Genomic DNA, 19,845 nt, shown 5'->3' on the forward strand with positions numbered 1-19,845 from the left:
GCCAGGCTGCTGCTCCAGCCTACCAGTCTGGCTGCATTCAAATCCCCTCCTACCCAGTAGCATTTCCCCCTGGAGAATCTCCACACGCACCTGAACTGCCCTGTGAATGTAGCCCTCTAAGTGACATCGGTTTTCTTCTCATGTTAATGTAGAGTTGTTGCTAAAACTCTCAGAACAAGTGCCTGTTGATGAGTTATCTTGGATCAAGAACCAGTTTGGTGTAGGTAAATTGCTAAAGGACATTTGTGTGCATGGAAATTTTTACAGCTATTGTTCCTCTGTTATTTTGACATAGGCACCATCCTAAATATTAAAAATATAACTTAAAATGGAATAATGAAAAAAAGTCCAGGTTTTTTTTTTCAGGTTTGTTTAAAAAGATTTAACTCAACTTTGAGATGAAAATTGGAGTCAGATCTTACCTTATCTATCCAAACACATGGTTTGTTTTCCTGGAGTGTTTGCTTTTGTCTGGGAGTATGCTGAAGTGAAAGTTTTATTTAGAAGAGGCTCAGATTGTCTTACAGCCCTGAAGAAAGGAAGCAGTCAACCTTAATTTCAGTGATTTTAAGATTTAGCTGGAAAAGTTTGTCAGAGTAGCACAAAAAAATATCTTTGACTAAATCTCTTCTCACCAACATATTCCTTCCTGCACAGAAACATGAGCTCTGCTGGCCCAGAAGGAAGGAAAAAGATGAGAGAATGTAACGGCTTGATTGATTCTCTTGTGTATTATATCCAAGGAGCTATTGCAGACCATGAGCCTAATGACAAGGTACTCTTTGAGATGAAAAGTGTTTTCCTGGGGGAAATTGCTAAGTGATTATTTGTTGTTGTTTAGAAACCAGTGTTCAGAAACTGTTGTGATGTAACTGCCAAACTTGTTTCCAGGGCTTTTAAAATTGCCTCCAAAGGTGAAAGTCCAGTAAGAAGCTTTTTGAAGTATTTTTATCCTGCTATCTAAAAGAATAGTACCTTAGCACTGAGAAAGCATTTTTGGAATCATCAGAGAGAAAGGTAGAAAATTCTGTCTTTTTCTAAAAAGTGAGATAAAGTCACAGCTGTCAGAGATACTAAGGCACAGAAGAGTCAGATGTTACCTTTTCAGTTGCCTCAGGGAGCTACCTCGCTAGAAGCTTAAAAAATTAATCTGGTTACTCACCTGTATATTTAATGCTAAATACCCCTTAGGAAATGAAGAACCTAAATCCCTTTGGGTGGCAGTGTAATTAAGGAGCTTGCATCATTTAGAATGGAATTAATTTTCCTAAGTGTTTTTTAGAAGTTATACTTGCCACCTAAGCCAGTAACTACAGGGACACGGGCACCTCCAGACACCAGTTTATCTCATTCTCTTCCTCCCACTCCTGACTGCAGATGAATCCTGAACACAGCCTAGACTAGATGCTTGTCTTTTAGCTGGGTGAAGTTGGGTGAGAAGACCAACCTTCACTTATGACAAAGTTATCTGAAGCCTGCGAGGCACTTCTAGTGTGCCTGCTGTAACTTGTGCCATGTAGTGGTAATTACTGCACATTTACAGCTCTATTCTAGGATTAGTTACTTGAGCATCTCCTTGTATTTAGTGCCATTAGCTTCAGGGAGAATCCAGCACATTACGCTTGTGCCAATAGCTCCTTGTTGCATTCTGTCTTAAAACCACTTATTCCTTTTTTACTTTCAAAAAAGGAGGAGCTGGTAATAAAGCCATTTGCCATAGACTCATCACTCAGAAATTGTATACCTGACCTTAGCTTTGTTCAGAAAGGAACATCTTATTTAAAAAGACATTCCACCACAGAAAAAAAAACTTCCTCCTTGGGAAAGATACAAAGCTTTCCTTTTGCTGATGCTACAGCAGGGTTTGTACATGATCATCTTTACTCTTAAGCTCTTAAACATTTCTTGGCACACTTCTGGTCTGTGTCAAATAGCACTCGCCCAAACACTTCCCAGGCACAATTCAGGAATTATAATGTCCCAGGACCACTTCCAGCAGGCATGCACCCCACTCTGAATGCAAACCCTGTGTGCCAGCTGGCCTCAGTGCTCGGGAACATCCCAGGGCATGTTTAATTTATCAGTGTAAATGCAGTCTTGTGGATCACTGGCATGAAGCCCAGCTCTTCCATAAGGCATTAGAAGCTCTGCAGTTAGTTGTTGAAGATCCAAAAATGAAAGCTCTTCCCATGTCTATACATGTCCCTTCAATGCATGCCAAATCTTTCAATTTCTGTTCTTTTGTTATTTTAGGCTACAGAAAACTGTGTGTGCATTCTTCACAATCTTTCCTACCAGCTAGAGATAGAGCTCCCTGAGAGCTATGCCCAGAGCATATATATGCAAAGAAGAAATATTTCTAGCAATGATAAAACACCAGGCTGTTTTGGAACACGGAGCAGAAAAGTAAAAGAGGTAAAGTGCATGTTTAGTTACATCTCATTTGGTTAATCAGTTGTAGTAACCTCTGGAGAATAACACTGTAATCTACCTAACAGTCTGTTATTGATGTGTCCAATAGCATGACACTTACTTGCCCCAAAAATGCAAATTTATTGATAGTCCTACTTGACACCAATTATCTCTTCCAGCTGCTGCTGGTGACACTGACATATAAAAACCACTGTTCCATTAGCTGAGGAATACTGCCACTCGGTTTCATCCCCTCTGATGGATCTAAGTCGTATCTGTGCCATGTACAGCAATTGTGCAAGTGCCCTCCCAGTGAGTGGGTGTTGTGATGGTTTTTTCGCCAGTGAAACCAGCACAGAATGACTTGCCACTTCCATGACTTGCTGGGGTTTGGGCTATCTCAGGACCTCTTCTTTTCAATGCCATGTGGTACAGATCACTAATATTCTGACAACTGGGAATAGTTGGAGGGAAAACAGTACTAGGGGATGGCAAAAGCAACATAAAAAAGATTGATAACCCTTCCCCACCTCTTGGTTTTGCTGGAGTGTGTTGTGCCTTCTCCTGCTCCACCCACAGTACAACAAGCTGTCCATTTCTGTTTCTCCTTGGTCTCAACCCCTAACATCAGTTGCTGAGAGAGTTGCTTCCCCCATACCTGTCTCCTTTTATTTTGATTGAGTGGCCAGTATCATTAAATACTGAAATTTTACACATTATTATATGAGCTCACAACTTGACAATCTGCAAATAACTTGGTCATAGAGAGTTACAAAATGGCTAGTTTAGCTTGTGATGCATTAAGTCATATAAGATCACTGTTTTTAAAGGCTTGATCTGTTTACATGTTTAGAAGCACCAGGACACCCCTCTACCTGAGGAAAAGAGCAATCCCAAAGGTGTTGAATCGCTCTGGCATTCTACACTGATTAGGATATATCTCTCCTTAATAGCGAAGAGCACCAGAAACTACACCCAGGAAGCATCTCTGGGAGCTCTTCAGAACCTCACAGCTGGCACCGGACCCGTAAGTCAGCATTATATTTTTCTGATCATTTAGTTCTTAGTGTGAACACATAGAGTTCAGGGCTGCAGTGCAACATGCCCACTGCCCTGAGCTCAAATAACGCTGTCTCACTGACATCTTCAAGGAAATTGAAGAACATTGAAGGGAAAGTCACAACCAGCTTTGTAGTGTTTTCTTGCTTGGCAAACACGGGCCCTGCTTCTTCTCACTCATCTCCATGTTGCACACTCCATGTGTGGAATTTGCTAATTCATTACACAATGGGAGGGATGAGCAGATGTTATAAGCACTGAAAAAGTCATGTTGTGGAACGTACTCCCGTGGGGAGCGGAAGGCTCTGACACAACTGCAGATCACTTTCGTGAAGAAGATAATGACTCTGAAGAACTGGCCAAAGAGCACATGGGAAAAAGAGGGCTCAAAACTTTCCTTTTCCATTGCAGCTGATACGTAGCTCTGAATTTAAACTATTTTAAGCGTGCTTAACATGATGTAGAGAACCCTCTGCGTGTGGGTTTTTATGAGGCCGTACATTCACGGTAATGACACAGTATTGCCACGTGCCCTTTAACAGATGCCGTTTGCGGTGGCCCGGACTGTTGTTCAAAAGGCAAATGGCCTTCCAAGCATCCGAACTATGCTGCATGTAAGTCACCCTGCAGTAAAGAAGACAGCAGTGTCACTGCTCAGGAACTTGTCTCGCAACACCTCTCTGCAAAACGATATAGGTGAGCAAAGACTGGCGTTGTCTCTTGGACGCTCTCTGCTCTCTTTACCTTCCAGTTTCCTTCCTTAAAAAAAAAAAAAAGAAATGCCCAAAAAAAACCCTGATCCGTGTGAGTTGAGTAGATCTTTACGCCAGATACTTGCAGCCATTTTACGGGGTTTAAAATAAAGAGTTTTGCCTAAGGAGGACTTTAACCTCAAGTTTTCTCTATATTGTGTATTCCTCGTCAGGTACTTCCATTGGTGCTATTTTTAAAAATACATAATGGAAGTAAAATCTGTGCAGATTTGGAGAGGGAGTTTTTCTTCAGCTTAAAATAGGGTAAAGGAAGGTGAGTGCCAGCTTCTGTGCTGCCACAGCTATATAATGCTTTGCTAGAAATCACAGTGCATCTCTAATTCTTCTAGCAAAGGTTATATTTCCTTCTATTTAGACACAAAATTTTGGAAGCTTGCAGCTCCCACAGTTTTCCCACAAAATGTTTGTCAGAATGGAAGCTAGAAGATGCTATAGAAAAAATAATTCAGTCTTTTTAAAGGATCTTATTTCTAAATAGAAGCCGTTTCTATTCTGAGTATTCTCATTTCAATTTAATGTGTATTTGAAATTTTTTCCTACCGATAGGACAAAATGAATTCACATAATTGTTGTCCTCTTCTGTGTTCCCACCAAAGGAAAAGGGGAAATTACAGGCATACAGATGGTTCATGGGGCAGATTAACCTCCAGAATTCTGCAGAACAGTCTCCTGGACACTGTTTAATCCTTAGAGAACATTCCCTATTAATGAAAATATTATAACATGTTGTTGAGCTGATTTTGAAGGGATAATCCATATGGTGTTAAAAATTACAAGTAGTGAATCTCCCAGACAGAATAGAAATTAAACTGACGAGAAGCTGAGATTTCATCGGAAAAAATAATTTATGAAAGAGTGTGGGAAAGATAGAATAGCACAAGGCTTTGGAGACAGATGCTTCATCTTGCACAGTCACAGTCATTTTCTTACTTCACCTATAGTAGAGACAACTGGGGGAATTTCAGGCGAACCTTTTCTCCATGAAAATGTATTCTTTGTGATTGACTGAAAACATATGTGAATTCAGGTCAAATTCCTAAAAGAACTTTGTTCAAAGCACATTTGGAAAGCCATACTGTTTTCTAGATATGTGTCTAAATTGATCAAGCTTTCTAAAAATTGCCTTTCTTGATTTACTAATGGAGAAAAATATGGACTATCATCTCTGACATAATTGCTTTGCCTGATACATGAACCTTGTCACCCATCTGAAGGAATGAACAGTCTGGTCAAAGTGATGAGGTGTTTCTTTAGTAGGGATGGACTTCAAAATATGATGTCATTCTTAAATAAACAGCTTACACACTGGTTCAGAAAGTTGTGCTGCAGTCACCCTTTCTCAGTTTGCTGTGCATCGCTATACCCCTGATTACCTCTGGGACACAGAGGGTTCCCTGGGAAGGGGCAGCCTGCTGCTGGCACATGCCTGGTGACCTCACTACAGCACATGAGGTGTTAATGTATTGTGTATGAGGTAAATTGCATAGTGTCTGAGTTGGTGTGGATGCAGCCTAACCCAAGTTGTGGGGATGTAATGCAGGTAACAAAACCATGACTGTTGAGAGAGCACACAACACCCTGCTAGGTGAGAATGGCAGGAAAAAGGTAGGACCCCTACATAAACCTGCACCTGTTGGTAATGGAATTGCTTGTCTCTCTTCCAACCTGTAGCTAGAGAAGTTTTGCCTGATTTGGTCGCAGTACTTTCCGAGTCTGTCCCAGCGTCTGACATTGCCTGTGAAACAACAGCGTCCATCTGCTACACCTTGTACAATCTGACGCAGAGCAGCTCACACAATGCACGGCTTCTCCTGAGTGCTGATGGGCTGCCAAAGATTATTGCCATCAGCATGAATGACAGGTAAGGTGGTCGAGAAATCTTACCCTTTTCCTTCTTTTCCTGGGCAAGAAAGAAGCTGCAACCTCTCTGCCTCTTGGGGAGAAAAAACACTTCGTCTCAAGGTAGAGGACAGCTTAAACAAGCGATGTGAATAGAATTGCACAGGTTGGGAGATACAGAAACATCTCTTGCATCTGTTCCATCCTCAGCTAAATTGACCATGTTCCAGAATTTTAAGTAACTCCTCAGAAGATAACTGCACAACATTATCTGTGTTCTGGTACATATAGTGACTGACCATCAGATCTTATCTATACCCAAAAAGTTTCTGTCTTTCCCGTTGATTGTAACACAGTCCTGATAAACTTCAGAGTGAAGTGCAGGGATACATTTTATAAAACTTATAGACCTGTACTTCAAAATAATTTATAAAGTAGCATTTTAGAGAATAGATTCAAAATTTAATCATTCTTTAATAGGTAATCATATGCAATCAATATTTACTCAAAAGATAATTAATGCTTAAGAATATGAATAATGATGCTGTTTGCCTTCCTCTCTCTTTACAAAACGAAAGAGGAAATTAATCTCAATAAAGGAGGCTTCATGAGGCCCCAGGTAGTTTAAATCCTGTTTAACTAACCAGAGATTTTACCTACTGGAAAGATTCTTTCAAATGCTTGTTATGCTGAGTGTATTTTCCTCAACTGAAAATTAATAGTGTGATGGCTGCTCTAAAATGTAGCCTACAAAGTACTTTCATTTGTTTCAGTAATCAGGATGGCATGAAACATGCTACTATACCTAAAGACTAGGAAAGCAGCATTTAGGAGCAAAGAGAGACAGGACAAATGCTACAAGGTTACATTTGTTGAAGTCTGTACATGCACTGTGATTATGACATGGAAATTGAAATATGAAATATGTTTTATCATTCTTTTTGCAAAATTGCAGTAACATGTTCAGCAAAGCTAGTAGGGCTGCTTCAGTCCTCCTCTACTCCCTGTGGTCACATACTGATCTCCACAACGCTTACAAAAAGGTAAGATCCAGGTTAGAACAACAACACATAGTCTGTCCTTTCGGACCTAGAACTCTCTCATTTGTCCTCTGGGGCCCTTAGCAATTCCACACATTTAAGAATCAATAGGATTTCAAGTGGTCTCTGAATTTGGTTTTACTATTACTTATGCTGCCTGAGTAATACATGGCCTTAATTTTTGCTCATCTGCATTCACGTTCCCTCCCTGTGTGGTTTTAAATCCACTGCCAAAGTTTATGAAAACTGTTGCTGCTGCCTGTCAGAAGTGTCAGACGGTGAGAAGTGATGCATAGTAGGTCACCATCCACCACTGACTGAACCAACCTGGCACAGAGGGTGTAAAGTGCCAGCAAAAGCAAAGGCAGGGCGAGGCAGCTTCCTGCTTTGAAACCAGAGCAGTTTTATTCTTCTTATTTGTGTGATCTGGTAGCCCACATGTAGGCAGAAAACTAGGGCCTGGGAAAGGTGTTGGCAAATATTTACTGCCATAGTCAAAATCAAACAAGAAATGACCAGCATGAGTCAGACAACAAACCAGTTTCCTTTTTTTTTTCTTTCCCCTGAAGCTCTGTGACCGCTTTTTCAGTACACAGCTGATTGAATTCAACCTACCTACCTTCACCCTGCATTTCAAACTGTTTTCAATCCTTGTTAGTTTGCTGTTCATAATTGTCACCTAAAATTCCCTGTAACCTAAAACTATTCCATGTTCTCAAGGTAGCCTTCAGCATTTATTAGTTGGCTGTTTCTTTTTGTAGATTTTCTGTTGAAATTTGCTCTAAGAAAGTTACTTAGCATGATATGCTTTAGCGGTGTTGCGTCACACTCAGCAGTTTACTTCCCCACAAGCCAGAAATCTGTGCTCAAGAATGAGGGTACTGTACCCATATAAATTCTTAACTACATTTTGTCGTCCCTGGTTTTTTACAACTACATTCCTGACTTTACTGTACAGCAATATGGTATGAATTTTCTGAAGTCACTGGTAGTTTAGGTATGCCTATAAGACACATTTGTCAGATCTGAGTTTCAAAACTCAGATTACTTGTTGTTCCTGTGCAAATCAGATCCTCTAGAGACACCAGGTATTGCACTGAAAACTGCAGACCACCTAATGCCTAGATATTTTTGACAGGTCAGGCTAATAAGCAACAGAAATTACTTGATCCAATGGGATGGATAAAGTCCTGAGTAATTTTGGCATTGCCCTTTACTGTTTGTTCTGATAATGTTAATCTCAGCTGGCATTAGTCACCTGAGAGCTCAGAGTCTGTAGAGCTGAGCTAGAAGAACAGGCTCCTGGTACAGTCAGTGGAGAGAGTTAAGCAACTCCAGTTATTCATCTCACTTGTCTTAGACTAAATGGAGATGTGACTGTCTCTGTGACTGTAGAGGACTCTGCCTAGACCCCTACCATGGCTCCATATCTAGCTTTTAGACAGCTGAACCCACCTTTTCCTTGCAGAATCAGCACTGAAGATAATGGATTATTCTGTTTCTTTCATTCCAAAGGCTGACTTTAAGAAGGCGGATTTCATCAACACCCGGACCACAAAAGCCTATAACTCACTGAGAGATTGAATCAGAACATACCACTGAAGACAAACGAGATCATACATCAGTTAACATAACTATCTTCACATGGTTGGTGTTGCCATTGTGAACCAGGAAGTATCTCAGAAAAAAAGATATTGTGATTTTATATAAAGACTCGAGTGACCGGAGAGTAGCTTTTTGGAGTTTTTAGTCCTAATCACCTTGTTGTCACTGTATATATCAATATAAGAATAACCAAAGATGGATTCTTCAGGATGTCTGAGGTGAACTTTCATCCAGGTTTACCACTAGTCAGAGCTCCAGATGACTGCCTTTGATCTATGCAGAGAAGTTTGAAATGCTGATCGGCAGCAAATTCTTTTCAGACTGTTTTATACAAATAGTTTTCTACAGTGGATAAGCATCAAGTGCACTGCTCAGGACTTAGTAGTCTTTCACCCTCTTATTTTTCCCACAAGCTACATAAGAATCTCCAGACTCCATGAGTATGCACAAGAAGCTGTTTCGCTGCCTGCATTATAAGAGCACCAATGAAGTTAAAATTATTATTTTTGTATTGCTTGTATTCATGGGTTCACTGGTTCTTAAGCCCCTTTCATTTGAGATTTCATCAGCAACAAAACTGATTTTACATAGATCTTATCATCTCTTTCTCCTCTCATCCTCCCTCACGTGGCTCTTGCAATTTTGTCCAGAAGGGGTTTTGACTAGAACCACTAGGTTTAAGACACTGCGTTTCAGAAACTTTAGGCTTAATTTGGGCCCATCATTCTTTACTAGTTGGTGGAGAAGTTATTTGCGGGTGATTCAGTGATTATTTTAAAAAAATTGCAATATCAAAATAATTCTTTTGATTATATATAGTAAAGGGAGTGGAATCTTGCCTTTGTTTTTGAAGTAATAGACACACACACAAGAGGTTAGGCTCTGTGCTGCTTAAGGAATGCTGATCCTACTCCATATTCTCTTACATGAAATAATCATCCTCCCTACAGCACTTACATGCAATGTGATAACTAGGACTATGTCTGCACATGTGGGAATAGGCAACAGGAGGAAAAAAAAATCCTAAGCACCTAAAAACTATTACCATGATATGATGCTCAGAGAGGGTAAAGAAGCACTAAAAAAAACCTCTTTTGCGATTTCAATAAGTCAGATTTTTCTCAAAAAAACCCCAGTAGTTCAATTGTCCACTAAACCAACAGGAAATTAATATATAAATATATGATAGGATGGGGATTGGGTTATCAGCTGGCATTCCTCTTCTGAAATCAGGGGAGGTGAACTACCTTTATGGCAATGAAGATTTTCTCATTGTATTTTTAAACCTTGCTGCTTGAACAGAGCCTGTCCTGTGCCCTCATTCTGAACTGCTGGCATAGGAGCTATTACAGCTGTTCTTGTCCAGAAGGAGATGTGCAATCCTTTGATGCAGAGGAGGCCATCAGGCCTCTTCATTTCAACACTCCTGGCTAAAGGTCTAGCTCCTATCAGAAACTAAGACAATAGACTGTGACATTGCGTTGTGTCCAAACGTATTTCTGGATATCAGGGACCTAAGTTCTGCTGGTCGATGCACATTGTTCTCAGAGGATTCCCAGAAAGCCCCACACGTACACCCAGAACTGAATGTGCCCTGGGGAGGTAAGCAAACAACCCTGTTTTCCCATCACAGATCATTTTCATAGGTCTGTTAGTCCTCCACACTTGTTTTGAATAACTCAAATCAAATGCATTCCAGAAGGAGGTTATAAAAATACTATTGTTTTTTTTTTAAGAGGTCATATTCAAAATACTACAGGTCCAAAAACAACACAGGGGAAGGGAACTTAGAGCACCTCATGTTGAGGAAATTGTTTTTATAACTTTTTAAAATATGATAGAAAACAGGCAATTAAAATCTAAGTTTTTCTTCTAACTTGTTAACCCAAGTAGCATTGCATGTGCCACAACTCAATAAACACCAGGAAACCTGGACAAGTCTACTTTTACTGCCCAGAAAGAAGTGGTAGGCAAAATTAATATACAAAGAGTAAACCTGAATACAGAGTAGCATGGGAATGAAGAATTGCAGTCTAAAGATCAGGAAAGCTGTTTTTAGAAATACTCAAGCACTGGTTTAGTTCTGTGAAACTCACAAGGTATTTAAAAGAAACAAAACAAACAATGCCGGGTACTTTTAAATACCCTGTTTAGTATGACTATCTCCCAGTAAGATGTCCTTATGAAAGGAATGCAAACTTTTTGGGTTGTTTCTATTGATTCAGTAATTTTAAAGGTCTTTTTCAACCTAAATGATTCTCTGATTCTATGATAGTGTCCCTTTAAAATCAAAGCAAGTTCCAAAGTTACAAAGTATCTCAGACCGGGCAACAACATGAGAAACAGAGACACGCCTTATTACAACTGATCTCCTACTTGTATGCAATCAAAAACACTTCAGCAGGTCTCCAAAGAAAACAAAGCATGTTAGTCGGAGAAATAATAAAGTGCTCTCTCTAATGCAAAAAATCTGTCTTTGGTTTTTCTGTTATTAGTGAACCTACTTGCTGGGATGCAGCAAATGTATTTTCAAGCCTTAGCCCTTCCTTTAAAAGGGCAAATTCATTTTTAAATTAAATCTGTGTTTGGAGACTTAGACTTTTCTACAGCGGGACAGTGTTACTGAAGACAAGCTGTGTAATGCTCCCGCTGGCATCAGAGTGCTCCTGTAAATAATTTGTTTTTACTTTCAAGATATGTTATGGCTTTCTTTGTCCAGTGTTGCTGATCTGTCAAACCACCCAGCATCTTCTGTTTTCACCTCTCTTTAATTGGTATTTGCCAGTAAACTTCATCCTGGGCCACTGAAGATCTCAAAAACAGTTAGAATCATTCTCACCATAGTCTCGGACTTGAGAAATAGAGCATTCCCACTTTCTCTTTTCCTGAGAAACCTTGAATTTAAACATACTGAGCAGTGCCCAAAGTGTCTTTGGCTTAATAAGGAATTGACCCCAGGTCCTCTTGTCTTGTGTCTTAACCACAACCCAGTACAACCATCTTTCACTGAATTGTTTTAGTAGAAATCCTTAAACGGGATGGATAATTTGGTAGTAGATACTAGAGAATATAGACATTAATTCATTGCCAGAGAATTAGTTATTCCTTTCCTCATTTCATCTTCCTACCTTTTTTCCTACTGTCATTGCATCTAAATATTACTGCTTTTTCTTCTCTCTCCCTTCCTAAATAGAATTAAACTATGTAAAATATTGCATTGTATTATACATGAACAGAGGTTTTAGGTTACTTGGCTCTTTTTGTGAGGTTTTCCTTTTGAGTAGGAACATGCTATCTTGTAAGAAAGGTTCAGTCTTCCCTTTTGGGCCCACAGAAAACTACAGGTGAGATGAAGTGGCATCATCATAAGCCACAGTACAAGAACCCCAACTCTTTCACTGGCCACTGCTTAGCCTGGAAGCTCATCCTCAGAAGGCAATCCATTAAAGCTGATGGTAGGCAGGCTGCCTGCTTGCTTTTTACCAGGCTTAGCCCTTAGGTTCCAGAAGTATTGCCAGAAGCATTAACCTTTTCCCACCTTTAGGTTTCAGGAACAAAAAGCCCGACAGAATCACTTCACAGCTCTCCTGGGGGAGGGTTCATGAGACAGCCTGATGAGCACAGTCACACAGTGAATCATGCACAAACCATGCAAAGTGTTGATACTGATGTTTCCTAAGTTATTTCAACTACAGCAGCTGCTCTTCCATTCTTTTGCTTTAATCGCTACTGATTAACATCTCAGTTTACATTCCTGACTCATACTCCAGACCCATCCCATAGGGAAGATAACATGACCGTGAGGCATCATCTGATACGATACAAAGGTCTCGAAACAGTAGCAGAAATCAACAGAAGGAAATGCATGTTTGAGCTCAACATCACAGTGCACCCAGGAGAAGTCCTGAAGAATCAGGTGTTGTACAACCGTGTGAGTTACACCTGGCATATTGTTTTAGATGTTGCACAGAATCTGCCCACTGAAAACGCAGCAGGGAGATTTGCTCAAATATACCAAAGACAGAAAGGGCTTTAGTGCAGGCAGTATGCACAGATCAGGGTTTTGCCATTCTCTATAGTCATCCTTTGGATATTTTAATAGGTTTGCATATGAAGGAGAAAAAAAAAAACTAATTTTATCTTATTTCACATGTTCAGAGCTAAAAGCACTGTAATATACACATTAAGGTATTGTAAGCTCAGGATCAGAAATTAGAGTTTGCTTTTATCCTTTCTTCAGCTGCATCCAATGTGACTGTAAATAATTCAAGTTTAGGAACTTAATCTTTGTTCAACAATTTTTCAGTTATTATGCCTAATCTCCCATTCCCTTATTTCCATCTTATTTTTCTTAGTCATCAGTCCAGCCTAAATATCCACAGATATAAAGAGGAAGCAGGCATGTCCTCAGCAGCTACAATTTAGAGCCAATACTGCAAACACCCCCAAGGCATCGGGGGCTTCTGAACATGCCCATGCCCTTGGTCACAGAGCAGGCAGCACCATGGCCACGAAGGGGAACAGTGACAACACCAGTTCCAAATACAGTGCTCATCTCCATGCTCTTTTTTCCATGCTCACCACATATTGCCTCTGAAATTGCACAAGGCCCTCTCTTACCTAGGCCTGCCTTTTGCAGTCTCTTAAGCTGTAATCATCCAGCAGACTGTGAGTCAAACTGCCACCACTCACACCTTGAAAGGTGAGGGCCTCAAAAGTCTCCAGTCTACTCTTGATATCTGGGGTTCACAAGGACACCACTACTGCCTTGATTATACTTAGACATCTTGGACCTCCTGTTACTTAAGTAAGAGATTAGAGGTCTTGCCCAGTTCTGGAGCAATTTAATTATTTGACCGTCAAAAATATGTCTTATTGTGCTTTCACCAAAAATTGAAATAGCCAAGTCTGGGCAAGCACAGAAAAAATATAAAGAGTGAAAGGGGCTTTTTTAGCTGCTGCCAAGGAGAGTAAAATCTTTCAGAAAGTTCAGAAACTTTCTGAAGCCCCTGAAGGTCATAAGACAATGGGCCCCAGCCAGAATAGCTGTGTTTGGCTTGGAATAACAACTAAATAAATCAGTAATGTTGTAGTATCACTGTTGAACTCTGCCTGGAACGCACATTATGCCTCCAGATACATGAGCACACTTGAGTTTTAACTCAAAATTCTGGACATGGGGCATGTGTACGAGCTGAAAGCCCGCACAACCTTCTTAAGGCTGAAGAACCTTGGATTAGGAATGCAAGATGAATGATCTGTAACCGAGATTGAAGCAGATTTTATAGGGGGGGAAAAAAAAGCTGTTAAACTGAAGAAATAGTGTAAAGATGAAACAGGCTTTTTCTTCATCATACCTCCCCTTTGTAATAAAGATGTTGCCTGGCAGCACAGTTGCTGTGTTGTGCGTTTGTGCCCGTGGTTACCTTTGCGTTGCTTTGCATTGCAGTTGCAGTTACGACACGTGGGATGCTGCAGTGAGAACAATGGAGCCTTTCAAAGGCAACTCTTATCCTCGAGGAGGGACTGGGTGGCCGTGTGGGCTGTCTGCTCTCTGTCTGCACGTTGGATTAGGTGTGTCATCCGGTTCCTGCTTCACGCCTGAAATGAAAGCTGGGATTACAAGAATTTTATCATGTCTTTTTGAAAATTAAAATAGAGATTCTTAAGAAGTTTCTTCTTTTCTGATGCTTAGAAAAAAAGCTGCTGTAGACTATGATACATATAGCCTTGAAATACTGTTTTATTAATAAGATTATATTTGTTATCTTAAAAGCGTATGGACAAAAATTAGAGTTTTTAAAATAAAGGGAGGCTAAGATGAGAAAGTCAGGTCTAATGATATACACGTTGCTGACAAGGATAATGTACAAATCAATATTTTCAAGCAGCATTGTTTTAGGGGGGGGTTGTTTGTTTAGTTTTGTTTAGTTTTGTTTTGTTTTGTTTTAACGGTGCTACTACTCGACCTGAAATTACTTGAAACCTGGCAGTCAAAAACTGGTGCTCTGGACAGCAGGAGTGTTCTTGTGAGTGTTATTGCAAAAGTTCTGGCACAGTTTAAATGACACAAAGCAATGGAGGAAAAATTGTCCTCTGGTGTGAAAGACTTGGACCAGAGGCGTTTGAAAAAAGTTAAAATGCCAGAGTGATTCACTGAGGAGTGGTCAGGAAAGCTGGAGCATGGGGAGGAGGGAAAATAGCTGGCTTCTCACTGGTAAGAGGTGTTACTGGACGGGATCAGGCAGCAAATGCTGCCTTGGCAAAAAAAATTATGAGTAGGTAAACTGTTAAAGTGAGAAAGACCAAGCAAGTGGTGTGGAAAAGAAAGGAGAAATATCAGGAGCTCTGAAATTCACTTGGCAGAAAGCAAGACCATCTGGATGCCAGGTCAGAGGCACTTCCAGTACCTCCAGCAAGGAGGACTCATCTCAGGAGACCTTCACTTCAAACCTTGACAGAGTTACACACAACTCTCTTTCCAACTGCTACCTGCAGCAAATGAGAAGCTGGAGTGGAAATTGCCAAGGTGTACGGACTGGGCATTGCTGAGGGCATTTGTTTTGCAGGTTTCTGAGGTCCTGCACACCGAGCAGAGGGAAGCCAGCACCAGTCTGGCACCTGTCTCTTGTACAGCCACATCTGTGAGCCAGCAGCCTGACCAGTGCTGTGCCTTCTGAACACACAGCACGGATTACCCATCCACCAAGGACACGTTACCTGATTACATCAGTTATTTTCTACTGTTATGAAGAGAGGTGGACAAATTCACTATTACTTTAGGATTGTAATTAAATTATTGGAGGGGTAATTATGGATAATAAATAGGCCACAATGAATTCTATAGTCTATAATATGCTCACCTATAAAAAAAAGAGCTATTTAGTGCAACTGAAAGGTATGTACCTGTGTTTTATGGGTAACCTTGTGTTCTTCACATCTACTGCAGTGGCTACAGATATATATTTGTTCAACAGGCATTAAAATTAAAAAGGGGGAGAAAGAACATTACAATTTGAGATAGCCCTATCCAAGGTATTTATATGTAGACTTAAAGTTTTAGCCCCACTTTGTGTACTTTTGCAATGGAGAAGTGCCTTCAAACCCTACCATCCTGATTCAGAACGACAAAACAGCACAGCACCCCCAGCCTGATCCAACACAGCACAGCACTGGAGCAGCTTTGGAGGAATATTTACTCTTTCATAGGCAAGTTTCACTGTGTGATTTCAGTGACAAAATGGCAGGCACGTGGTGGATGCTCTGTCACTGTGTACACCCACTTTTCCCATAAGGCCAGGGAGCTTCCTGACTCATGGCAACCACCTCTGCCCCATCCCAGAGCCATATGAATCTCTACCTGTCTGCATGTGGAGCAGTGGGACAGACGCCTTGGCAAGGATCATTTTAATAAATTCGGGGTGAGCACAATACAGCAACCTGGTGGGCTCTGAACAGCACCAGGGCAAACAGCTGCTTTATATCCGTCCTGTGAGCACTCACCTTATGGAAAAAAATGCACTTAGCAGCATCAATCAAACACCATGTCCACTGTGGTTGGCAAAAGTCTTGGAAGGTGCATGTCTGCTCTCAGGCTCTCCATTACAGTTGGCAAACAGCAGTCATCTGATTACCAGCCAGGAAAGAAAACAAAGGTAAGTAAGGTGTTGCCCTGGACAATGGTCCCTGATGTGTTTATACCAACCACCTGCAGTAGTTGTATATTTTGCTCTGTCACTGTTTCCATGCCTGCAGTCTGGTAGGAGGACCCTGGCTAGAATTTTTTTCTTGGTAGACACAAAACAAAAATAAAATTAAAAATCAGTGTAACATCCCAAGCCAGAGAAATGTTTTACCACAATTCTTGTTAAACATTAATTTCTTGTTAAATGCTCATGACCCCACGGTTTGGGCAAGAAGACACCCTCCTGACTGCTAGCAGCATCACTGGCAAGGCTTCTTTCCTTCACCCCAGGCAGTCCCCAGGATGTTTAGCTCTGGCTGCAAGCAAAGCCCAGCATGACCTGCTGTCCACAAAAAGGGCAGCAAATAGCCCATAGGTTACACTGACTTGTGTTGTTGTCCTTTAAGCAAAGACATCTTTATTGGGGGACAGTTTAATTTTTACATGCATGTCATTTAACAGTAGCTTTTTCAGGGTAAGAAGAAGAAGGCAAGGAGGAAAAGAAAAAGAGGGTTTCTATGAAGATCTTGCCAACATTTTTTCTCTTTCAGGGCCATAACAATAGCTCTCTTCCTAAATGAAGCAATCTATGATTCCCCCCCTCACCGTCTTCCAAGATAAATCCCTTAATGTTTTTTTGGGAAGGCCTGGGTACAACAGGCAGGCTGAAAACTGCACACATGCCATAAAGTACAAACCATTCTTGCTCTGGCTTAGGAGACAATCTCTGAAGGTGACACCTCTCTGACAAAGGTGAGACCAGAAATAATCCAGCAGTCCCATCTCTATTCCCACATCAAAGTCAGTTCCATCTCCCTTAAATTCAGCACTGAATCAGGGTAACAAACTGCTTAACTCCATAAAACCCAAAGCCTGTCCCCAGACACAGAAAAGTCAGCAGAGGGTTGAGGGAAGGGAAGATCTCAAAACTAAGGATGTTTCAAGTGTGGCTTGAGTATTTTCTTGCCAAAACTAAGTGAGATACATCTGTCTGGGTCCTTCTTCATTACAGCAGTAGCTGTGTTGGTACAATGGTTGCTCACAGGTCTACAAACCCTGCACACGTGGGGAGGGTTAAGGCTGTAGCAGTGCAGGGAAGCTCCATGTGCACACACACAGACACACACCAGTGTTTTGCACTGCCTGTATGTACAAAGAACTGAATCCTCAAAGTGGGGTGAGAGTGAATTTAAGAACATGGCCCCTGTAATGATTGGACACTCCTAAAATAAGACACAGCTTGTTCTCGGTTGCAAGGGGTTTCAGAAGCTCTCAAGATTGCTCTCCACCTTGCTATTTCACTGGAAAGGGATACATCAGGAGATGCAGCCTTGCTCACTGCATTATCTTGCATGTGAAACTTTGTTCACATGCAAGATAATTTCTGATGGGACAGGAGATTGATGGAAAATGTCTTACACTTATTTAATATTTCCTAAAGAGCTTTGCTGGGAAGCATCTTCAGTAATATTGTTCTAGTTGTTGGAGTCCTCTAATTGTCCAAACATACTTCTCAGAAACCATACCAGAATGGTTTGTGGAAACACCCCAGCTCCAACCTTTCTGAGTAAATGGTATTTAAAAGCCCTGCATCCTTGTTTTTCCTCATGACAACAGGTCACTTACCTGTCACTGGCTTTCATCCCTGGCTGAATTTAGCAGACCATCCCATAACTGCATCATTTGCCATCTCCTTCTTCCTGCTATGACTTTTTCAAACCTGTGAACCCTTCTCTCTAAATCTCTGACCCTTGTAATTTGCAGGTAAGGAGATACATCAGCTTTCTCACACCTGTGCTGTGCAGTATGTAGTTCTTTGCATTTATCTGGTAACTGCATCCACCAAAGAGACAAGAGTCTGCTTGGAGCATTTTTTTAAAGTCTGCTTATATGAGACAGCTGTCCCCATATACAGCTTTCTACTTGAAGGGCTTTTGATGGTGCAGGAGGGATAGTTCTGTGAAAGCTGAGCTTTTAGTTTGGTATAAACAATGCTATAAAACCTCAGGTTGTAAAAAAAAATAAATATTAAATCCCCACACCTTGGATTTTCAAGTTCTGTTAAGAGCTTTTTGTAACTTGATGTTTTCCCCCATCAGTAGAGAAGAATACGACTTAGACTGTTTAAAAATGCTTCATGTTCATTGACCTGTAGTTTTTAAATGCTTCTCAGGGATGTAAAACAACCTACAAATACTTCAAACTAAGCCCCAGGGATCGCAGAACCAAACTTGTTACAGTAATGACAGGTGATAAAGCAAGAGGCAACAAGGCAACAGCATCATGCTGAGATGTGGGAGATTTGTGTTGGGCATTAGGAAAAAAATTCTTACCAGGTCAGTGGTATCCTGCTAGAAATAGCTACCCAGAGAGGTCAGAGATGCTCCATCCTTACCATTTTTGAGGACTTGGCTAATAAAAACAGCCTGGTAACTCAGCATTCCCTGTTCTGTGCACAGTGCAAACGGTGACATCCCCAGTGCAACCAGGACAGTTGCTGACAGCAGACGACACTTCAGTGGTGTTGCTGTCCTTGCTACAGGATTTTAAAAGATTCTTGTCATAAAGTGAAAGCATAACAAACCAGTTTAGGCTCATGGGGATAGAAAGAAAAAAATCTTCAAGGTAACTTTAACTGGAGACTGGGAAATATTTTCCAGTTGAAGGCAAACTTATCCACTAGCTGAGAATTCACACTCTGTGTGGCCCTGCCTGGCTACAGGAAGCAGACAGAGAAACATTTGTTCCAACTAACATTAGTATTAACTGGGTTTGGCCAATGACACTAGAACAAGATATTTATTTGATCCCTTTCTAATTCCCCAGCACAAAGCTTAGCTTCATAGCAAAGCAGATAGATTTTCACAAGTTTTGAATGCTTCTGTACTTCTATATTGTTGTTATTCTAATCAAGCCGAGAGTTCTGCCTCCAAAAAATGTCATACAACCCTTACATGAAAGGAAAAATACATGTTAAGAGAAAAACCAACCACTTACAGGCTTTCCTGAAGTGGGTCTTAAAATCACCAGTAGAAAAGGGCTTCCCCATATCTATTTTCAGAATCTACTGTACTTTTGCTTGAGCTTTGATATTTCATAACGCTGACAGGTTCCTTTACCGTGCTTTTATCCTTTTGTGCTGTCCTTTCAGTAGAGCTCTCACATTACAGCTGTAATAGTCACCATCAGTCAGATTGGGCCAGCTCTGGAAATTCCTTTAATCAGCTCACTGATCAGGAGCTTATATGTGAGCCTCACATCAAGAAGCAGTCCGATCTCTTAAAGGACTTTGAGTCTTGCCTAGCTGATGAATGAGCAACCCAGTCAACTGTGAAAAACATCTCAGATAAGGAGGAAACTTGACCTTTTTCCTTAGCTGTTTCCACCAACTATAATTCAGAAGAATTCAGATCTTGGGCCCTCAGTGCAAATA

At 40.8% G+C, this 19,845-nt stretch overlaps 1 protein-coding gene and 1 long non-coding RNA gene across 2 annotated transcripts in view; one reads left to right on the forward strand and one right to left on the reverse strand.

Annotated features, from left to right (window-relative positions):
* The window catches only part of PKP2 (plakophilin 2), a 40,112-nt gene extending 31,315 nt beyond the window's left edge, over positions 1–8,797 (forward strand). The window contains exons 7-13 of the mRNA XM_051784544.1: positions 658–775; positions 2,254–2,415; positions 3,266–3,439; positions 4,014–4,167; positions 5,916–6,105; positions 7,039–7,126; positions 8,639–8,797. Coding sequence (XP_051640504.1) covers positions 658–775; positions 2,254–2,415; positions 3,266–3,439; positions 4,014–4,167; positions 5,916–6,105; positions 7,039–7,126; positions 8,639–8,707 — 955 coding nt within the window. The 3' untranslated portion in view covers positions 8,708–8,797. The remainder of the gene's footprint in view (positions 1–657; positions 776–2,253; positions 2,416–3,265; positions 3,440–4,013; positions 4,168–5,915; positions 6,106–7,038; positions 7,127–8,638) is intronic.
* The window catches only part of LOC127469792 (uncharacterized), a 31,492-nt gene extending 11,864 nt beyond the window's left edge, over positions 1–19,628 (reverse strand). The window contains exons 1-3 of the long non-coding RNA XR_007904074.1: positions 19,532–19,628; positions 16,232–16,354; positions 14,155–14,341 (exon numbers count right to left, since the gene is read on the reverse strand). This is a non-coding gene — a long non-coding RNA (uncharacterized LOC127469792). The remainder of the gene's footprint in view (positions 1–14,154; positions 14,342–16,231; positions 16,355–19,531) is intronic.
* Between the last annotated feature and the right edge of the window lie 217 nt (positions 19,629–19,845).

This window comes from Manacus candei, unplaced genomic scaffold (assembly GCF_025592945.1).
Source record: "Manacus candei isolate 608988 ecotype Guabito, Panama unplaced genomic scaffold, ASM2559294v1 h1tg000018l, whole genome shotgun sequence".
Classification (NCBI taxonomy): Eukaryota; Metazoa; Chordata; class Aves; order Passeriformes; family Pipridae; genus Manacus; species Manacus candei.